Source organism: Apium graveolens, chromosome 4 (genome assembly GCF_009905375.1).
Source record: "Apium graveolens cultivar Ventura chromosome 4, ASM990537v1, whole genome shotgun sequence".
NCBI lineage: Eukaryota > Viridiplantae > Streptophyta > Magnoliopsida > Apiales > Apiaceae > Apium > Apium graveolens.
Window position 1 is genome coordinate 297,762,680 of NC_133650.1, and position 8,370 is coordinate 297,771,049.

The 8,370-nt window shown below is 36.5% G+C and overlaps 1 protein-coding gene across 2 annotated transcripts; it reads right to left on the minus strand.

The window, feature by feature from the left end:
- Positions 1-635: 635 nt before the first annotated feature.
- On the minus strand, positions 636-4,766 carry LOC141721308 (NEP1-interacting protein 2-like). 2 transcript variants are annotated; one of them, XM_074524171.1, is made up of 7 exons: positions 4,584-4,766; positions 4,124-4,338; positions 2,325-2,456; positions 1,953-2,104; positions 1,297-1,380; positions 963-1,127; positions 636-855 (listed from the first exon to the last, which is right to left on the minus strand). In XM_074524171.1, exons 3-7 carry the CDS (start codon positions 2,431-2,433, stop codon positions 733-735), a joined length of 633 nt encoding a protein of 210 aa, XP_074380272.1. In that variant the 5' UTR covers positions 2,434-2,456; positions 4,124-4,338; positions 4,584-4,766; the 3' UTR covers positions 636-732. The 2 variants fall into 2 exon arrangements, with proteins under 2 accessions (XP_074380272.1, XP_074380271.1); XM_074524170.1 differs by lacking the exons at positions 4,124-4,338; positions 4,584-4,766 and adding an exon at positions 2,659-2,815.
- Positions 4,767-8,370: the final 3,604 nt, after the last annotated feature.

Genomic DNA, 8,370 nt, shown 5'->3' on the forward strand with positions numbered 1-8,370 from the left:
CTGAAAAATCATAGAAAACAGACCTGATTTGACCGTGAATTGGCTTGACCAGAAAAATGATCGGTGATCGGAATGGTTTCGGTTTCTGGGTTGCCCTGATTCTGACAACACATTCTTCGTTATCCGGTTATTTTAACGGAATGAGGAAGAATTCAATATGAAAATAACATCAGTGACAAAAAAATTAAATGTAAGTTGAGTGGTAGGTTTTTAAAGAAATAAATAGTTGAGGGATAAAAAAATCGATTTTCCCCATTAAAAATCATATGCATTGTCCGACAGAATGAAGCCATGTAAGATTTGTTATAAGCTGCAATTCTGGGAGTACCAGGAACTTTGTATCATGAAAGTATAACGGGTTTGGCTGCATTTCTTTTACTCCATAACATTTGAGACCTGAGGGACATTTTGTGAGCCAAGTAATAGTGCTGCTTCGTTAAGAGTGTGTTTTTCCCGGTTGATTACTGAGAAAAACACTTCATTACTATGTACTGGAGTTGATTTTTTTTAGTTTGGTCGTATATTATAGTTATAGGACTAAGTATATATTGGACTTGCTCTGTGAGCAGAATAATATAACATGTGCCTTTTTTACTTTGAGGCCATATGCGTATTCTTTACACGGAGTTGATTCGTTTCTGCAATTATATGTTGTATTAATATGACCTTACAACTTGCAAGGTTCGAAGAAATTATAATTTTCCAACTCTCTGCACTTTCTTACCCTACAAATTAAACATCTTTTCTACAAATTGGGCAAGACCCTTGTCTTGTTAGCCATTCATCTATACAATGTAAATGAAAGCAATGTCTGCAATCTGGTAAAGTCCTTGCCAAGTCCCCGTTCTTCACATCCTAAAGAACCAGGTTTATAACATAAAATTAGTACAGTAATCTGAGAACAAATGAAGATAGCAACCAAAGCATTTCGGGGTTTTAAAGAAATGTGTATTGATCATAACCTGTAAACAAATTGCACAGGAAGTCTCATAGCAACAACTTGTGATGTTGGTGGAAGTAACTTTGTGTTTGGGTAGCTTCTCGACGTAATCCTGAGATAAACCTTTGCTCAAAGTGACTTCAAACAGATCTGAAATTTCCATTGAGCTTGTATCGATAGCACTGGACTGATTTTGAGAAGTATCTGGTTAATAAATCTATAGATGTCGACTGTATATTCTATAATTTGATCATATATCAGTGGTAATGATACTAGTATGCCTAGTTGGCTATAGAAGGAAACATAGATCATGCAAAGATCAAAAAAATGAAAAGAAACATAGTACAGATACTTACTTGCCACTGATAGGCTTTTAGTAGTGCAGGACTTCCCCATTCCACAAAGACCTTGCCATTTAGAAGGCTATATAACAGAGCAGCCTGAAACATTATAGACTTCTTAGCATAACATGGATCATGTCACATGAAGATAATTTCTAAAGCAAATTAGGAAATGATCAACTTGCTATCTACAAGCTAGAACTACACAGCTTTAAAATTGTAACTAGTTTTGTTTGTAAGATGCATGTGCCTAAAATGATAGTTGGAATATTAATGAATTTATTACACTGGACCACCAATTGTGCAATGTCATACATAGTGCAAGTAGCTAGGTGCTGCTAATTCTGTGGGTTCCATATATTTGCGCATCATGTAAGATATGTAATAATGTAATCCCGTATACTTCTTAAGTTACGCTCATTAGTTTGATCGAGAAAATTAGAAACTCTTTCTATGTTCTTCCATTTATCACAGCGAGAGTGACAAGACATGATAATCTTATGCAGGCAAAAGACCAGAAGGTTGAATGTATCTGCATAGCAAAATGGCAAATGAGGGTTCTATTGTAATTTGTGATGAAGTACTAATCTGAAAAAATCTTGTTAAAGAATGATAAGAGCAAGATGGTGCATGCATCTGGCAATTACAAGCCTAAGAAAATGTGAATATACCTTGGAAAATGTCTCGCCATTAATTATTGAATCCATCAACTGGATAGCAGTGATGGCCCCTACAACGGCACCGATTCCAGCCCCACGTGCAAGTCCAGTCTCTGTTGTCTGCCCTTTAATGGCTCCTGTGATTGCTCCTACAATTGCCCCTCCTATTCATATCCATGATTGCAACATGATTAGTGTATATATTTGAATTCAGCTTAAGCTTGGCTAGAAAAGGTGAATATTTAGGTGCACATAGGGTGGCAACCGATTCTTACATCTTAGCTATTATTCAGAAGTGTGAGGACAATATTAAGTAAAAAAGCATAGAGGTTACCATAAGCCTATACTATTATTGACTATAGAGGTTTTGTGACGATAACTTACCTAAAGCAAAAAGACATGTAGCAAGAGCACATATAGCTTTCTTTGTAACAGTGAACAGAACCCCAGCTCTAATTTGCATGAATGTTACCCGAGAAATATCGATAGCCATGTTGCATTTTGATCCCACATTTTCTACCAAAGAAATTAGAGCTCTTTTCATCATAGTAGTTGAGAGAAAATAATACAAATGCTAGGAAAGGTATGATACAAGTGAAGAGTGTTTGTGTTTATATAGAGATGGGATTTGGGAAGGGGAAGAAGCACATAGTTTATTGAGAGAGAGCATTTAAGATAGGTTAGAAGTGGGGAGCTACCAGACATCAAATGCACATACCAAAAATAACAATGTATGCTACTACACAAATGCATTGTTTAGCTATAAGTGCTGAGAAACAGCAGCTTAACTTCCCTTTCACACCATATCCCTTAAAACCACTATTGCACCATCCCATGCCCAATTTCCCATTCCATACCATCTTGCTCTTTAAGGAACACACACACACTCTTGCATGCATATGTATATGGTCCTTAAGATGGGGATAGGGCCTCTCACTATTTCTGTCTATATTAAGCTGTCAATTCTCCTCCCCAGTTTCATACATTTTTTGCCTACACAGATATTTGTGTTTAGTTACTATCACATCAAAGTTTTCATACCGCTATCCTATTAAGTTACAGACTCAATTAAAAAAAATTGTATGGAGCTGATATGTGCCGACTTGAATTTATATATGCACGTCCTTTATTGATATTAAGATCAAACTATCCTCATCCACATTGAACAAATATAAGCTATTACGATATTCGATAAGGATAATCTGGTCTCAATTCTTATAAAGGCAGTGCGCCTATAAATCAAGATTGGGCATGTTTGAGCTCCCAAATATAATTGTATGAACTTTTTCATAGGAGCTTACATATTATTAGTTAAAGATAGTCCTATAAAACAAATTTAAAAAAAATCGTCCTACTGGGACTACTACATGTATTGCCATTGTACATTTTATGTCTGATTCATCTTTATGCACACATCCTAATCAGTCCCATATTCATAGTATCTGGCTAAAGGTACCATGAGGACTAAAATTGATAGTAATAGAACGTACATCACTGCCTGAAAAATGAAAGATATGCTATCATTATGGTCCTTGTCATGCAATATGGGCAGAGTTGAATTCCAACTGGCTCTTCCAATTTTATCAGTCAATCAATGTGCATTTTTGTTTGCAGTTTACAGCAGATATGTTACATTTTTTCGATGATTTTTTTTAGTTGTACGTGGAGGGTGAAACGAGAAGACGAAGATCCCTGCCAACAAGAATTACTATGGAAAGAATTGTGGATGTATCATACCAACATTTGTGATGAGGAATTTAATAGGTTCAAACAATGGGCTAATTTTTAAGTACAATTTGTTAGAAAAATCTTTAAAACCAGGTGCTGGATGCATGGAACCATGGTTATAATTTAACATCTGTGGGTTTCTGAGTAAAGCAATTTATACAAATATGGGATGCTTAAACAAGTGGTTCTGCAATTTGCATTTATGACTTGTACATATTTTTAGTCTGCTACGTATTTCCTTCTAATTCAATGTATCCTATGCACCTAACCAGCAACATAGCCTGTTATTTTAGGAAAATCACAAAGTCGTGGAAGAAATAAATCTTTTGTGTGTTTAAACAACTTTATAGGATAATTAATGACCTTAAAACTTGTTAATAGGAATGCAGAATGCAAATTATGGTCAGTAATTAGGACAAATCATGTGGCACAGGGAGCGTAAGGTTGTAACATACCAGAGTTGGGTTGCGATAGCCAGCTGAAATGGTTGTTGTTAGGTCTTATCAATCCAAAGATGAGCTCATATTTATTGACATTGGCTTGCTCTCTCTGCGACTGATGATACAGGAGTCACTCATTCAGATGTTTATGAATATAAGAAGTTCTGGCAGAAATACCATCTTACATGATGATTTTCCCTGAATGCATCGCTCTCATTCGCATCTTTAACCTGTCACATTTTAGAGTAGTGATTATTGGGATTTGAGATCAATTTTCTTTTGTGAGCATACTAAGAGGAATCATTTGAGATTATCTTGTATTAATGAAAGGTGTTTTGCTTTAAGTTAATCTAATATATTCATTTTCCAGAACAAACCGGATTGCAGATGCACTTAGAGTCTATTTAGTTGTAAAAGTTATGTGATATTTAGATGCACGCATAAACCTTAATTTTGAGATGATAAGGAAACATACACTGAAGAATATGCTTTTGATAACTCTTTGGGCAATAGTGAACTCCAAGTAGAAACAAGTAATCACAAAGAACAACTCGCATACTTCATTCATATAAGAAAAAAATTCATCATCCTCCTCCACAAAATTTTCATAGGGATGAGCTCGAGACACGCGAACATACAACTCCTTGTAACAAAGAGAAGAGGGATATCTCAGTATCTCAAAACTTGAAACTGAAGCACACAAGTCAACAGTTCCAGTCCAAAACAACTGCTGTCAAGTGGGGAAAGGACTTCTGTGGCACTAATATATATTTTCTAAGTAATTAACTGATAATAGATCCAAACTGAAGTTGCTGCATGCACAGCTAACATTATTACCTCCCTTAACAAGAAGCAGGGCATGTGCAATCTTCCATCTGAAAATGCATTTGCTGAGTCTTCCTTAAGATACAATTATGAGCCGACTGACTGTTTCAGAACCTACAATTACGATCACCTATAGATGAAAATTTGGTGAGTAGCATCGGTGACCTTGAATGGTCAAAGACAACATAATTGGAAAGTAACCTGTGTAAGCCCAAAGTGCCATGACAACCAATTACTAAATCATCACATATGATTTGTTATATTTTGTCCATAGTAACTTTTGGCAGAGTTTTAAGTTCGAGTTATGGTCAGAAGGCATGTTACGTAAATCAGTGAAGAAACATCTATCATGGGCTAAAGTTGGTCGTTGAATAAATCGTGCTTTGGCTAATAAGAGGAAGAAACACAAATGTCAAAATGTTTATGCCCTTACGGTAAAAGCATCCAAAGATTCTAGTACCTAGTGCATTAATTTTCGAAGACATTTCACCGAGGACCGTCATTGAAATGGTGTACATATAAGCGCCACAAAGACTAGACTTTCCGGTTAACTTTTGTCAACCGGGTTAATAAGAAACCTCCTGATAATTGACTGCGTCTAGTCACTACACGTCCTTTTTGTTCTGGTGATTTATCTTGGAGGCGTTCTCAGTTACTGTGTTATTTTGTATCAGTTACTCTTACTCTTTTTCTGCACATTTGATAGGAAAAATCAGGACTATTATTGTTCTGGTCTAGCTAAACATTTTGTAAACATTTTTCAGTTTTTCAAAGGTGGGACGTAAATTTTAATGACTCGGTAACTTAAATTTACTTCAAATTGGAAGTAAAAGTTTTAGATAAGTATTTGACGGGGTAATTTTATTATCAGACTATCTCTTTAATCAAGATTGATTATTTAATATTGAGGGACGAGAAAAAAAGGATAAGAATAAATAAGCGCTGATAGAGATAAGAACTGATAAAGAAATGACGTTATAGCGTAGAAAACGAGAGCAAAAACCAAAATCAACTTGTTTACGCGTCCGGGTTCACATTTTTGATAAGGAAATTACATTAAGGTGAAGAAATGCGCAAGAGCAAAAACCAAAAAAAAAATATGGTGGGCTGCTCAACTTGTAAAAGCGTCCAAGTACGGCGAAGAAAGCTAGAGCAAAAACCAAATAAGTGTTGAGAAACTCACTAACAAGTATAGCAACATAGAGGCAAGTGTATAAAGAATTTAACAAGTTTAGGCCAAGACCACAGTTAACAAAACAAAACATGCAGGTAAACAAAATCAGTAACTGAAATAACGAAGAGAGAAAGAAAGATGTACCCGAAACCATAGCTTTCAACAGTGACTGAAATAAAGGTTTACAGATACAAAATGCCAAGAAAATAATCACAGCTGAGTCACCAGGCCTTGCTCGAAGTCCTGGCTGCTCTTGAAGAGATTATTGCCCCCTACCTGCTGCGTTTGGGATGTGCGCAATATCTCCACCAGGATAAAACAGCTCGGAGTTTATGTTAACAGCAGCAACAAAACCTCCACTTCGACCAGCACCTCAGTCGCCGGAAAATATCAGCACTTCAGGACTTATGGGAGAGAAATGCAGAGAGGTTGAAGAGAAGAGATGAGAATGTAGTGTGTTGTATTCATTCAGTTTAGCCTCTATTTATAGGAGAGGAAAAATGAAACTGTCCACACACTTAATGTCTGAATTAAACTGCTCCATTAATGAAAAAATCAAAACTGATCAGATTTTGAATTCATAAATGAAAAAATCAAACTCATCAGTACTTAAGTTCTGATAATTGCGACCACACAATTACATTCGCTTAGCTGGGCATCTCCAGAGATATACTGCCTCTATCTCGTCAAATGACTTGATCCCATTCAGAGTTTCAACACTCTTGCTTTTCTGGCAGTGTCAGTACCTTCTAGGTTTACAGGGGATAGATTCAGATACTGTAGTATCATCTATGTAGCAAAGGTACTACCAACTCATCCTTACAGCTTGTTATTACCCATTGAATACACTTCAAGGGATCTCCTCTCATGTGTATTGGGTTCCCACTGTTGATGAATTATGATGGGTTGACAATCCCATCCCCAACCTTGACTTAAGGACCACTGCAGGTTCCAGTCCTTTAGTAAGAGGATCAGCTATATTATTCTGAGTTCCTATGAACTCTATAGCTATGATCCTATCAGTCACTAAACCCCTTATAGACTTGAGTCTAACTTGGATGTGTCTCTTAGTTTTAGCATTATGCTTTTTACTGCTAATCTTGTCGATAGTTGTTCGACTATCACAGTGAATAGCAATAGCAGGAAGCGGTCTGCTTACTACAGGTATTGCAGACATAAGTCCGTGTAACCATTCAGCCTCCGTCCCTGTGGCATCAAGTGCACACAACTCAGCCTCAAAAGTAGACCGAGTAACAATAGTCTGTCTGCTTGACTTCCAGGATATTGCTCCACCAGCCAAGGTGAACACGTATCCAGTCACTCCATTGGAACCAGACTTCTTAGCTATCCAACTTGCATCACTGTACCCTTCAAGCACACCGGGAAATCTCCTGTAGTGTAAACTAAGGTACATTGTGCCTTTTAGATATCTAAGTACTCTATCAAGAGCATCCCAATGAGTTCTGTTTGGACAGCTTGTATATCTCGCCAATTTAGACACAGAATATGAAATATCTGGTCTAGTACAGTTAGCAAGATACTGCAAGCTCCCAATAATCTGAGAATACCTTAACTGAGACACAGGCACTCCTGAAGTATTCTTGACAAGGGCAACTTTCGAATCATAAGGTGTACTAGCGATTCTACACTGTGAATAACCATATTTCTCAAGTATAGATTTCTCTATATAATGAGATTGAGTCAAGGTTATTCCTTCAGTGGACTGAATCAATTTGATTCCAAGAATCACACTTGCCTCACCCATATCCTTCATTTCAAAATGCCTTTTCAAGAATTCTTTAGTCTCGTTAATAATCTCAATATTGGTTCCAAACAATAAAATATCATCCACATATAGGCACAAGATAACACACTCATTACCTTTAACTTTAGTGTAGACACACTTATCACTTTCATTAATCTTATAACTGAAAGGCAATATAGTTTCATCAAACTTTTTATGCCAATCTCTGGGAGCTTGTTTCAAGCCATAGATGGACTTGATCAACTTACATACTTTCCTTTCATTGCCTGATGCAACAAATCCATCAGGCTGATCCATATAAATCTCTTCCTCAAGTTCACCATGAAGAAAAGCCGTCTTTACATCCATCTGATGAATGATAAGACCATGGACTGAAGCCAATGCTATAAGCATTCGGATTGTTACCATTCTTGCAACCGGAGAGTATGTATCAAAATAATCAATTCCTTCCTTTTGCTTAAAACCCTTAGCTACCAGTCTAGCTTTGTACTTATCTAT

What these genes read in the sequence shown, in the direction of transcription:
- LOC141721308 (XM_074524170.1), bottom strand. Translation starts at nt 2,800, where the DNA reads ATGGTATGGAATGGGAAATTGGGCATGGGATGGTGCAATAGTGGTTTT. An exon ending in TACATGTCTTTTTGCTTTAG is followed by an intron (nt 2,105 to 2,324) that starts GTAAGTTATCGT and finishes GGATATGAATAG; the next exon opens with GAGGGGCAATTGTAGGAGCA. An exon ending in CCTGTGCAATTTGTTTACAG is followed by an intron (nt 856 to 962) that starts GTTATGATCAAT and finishes CTGGTTCTTTAG; the next exon opens with GATGTGAAGAACGGGGACTT.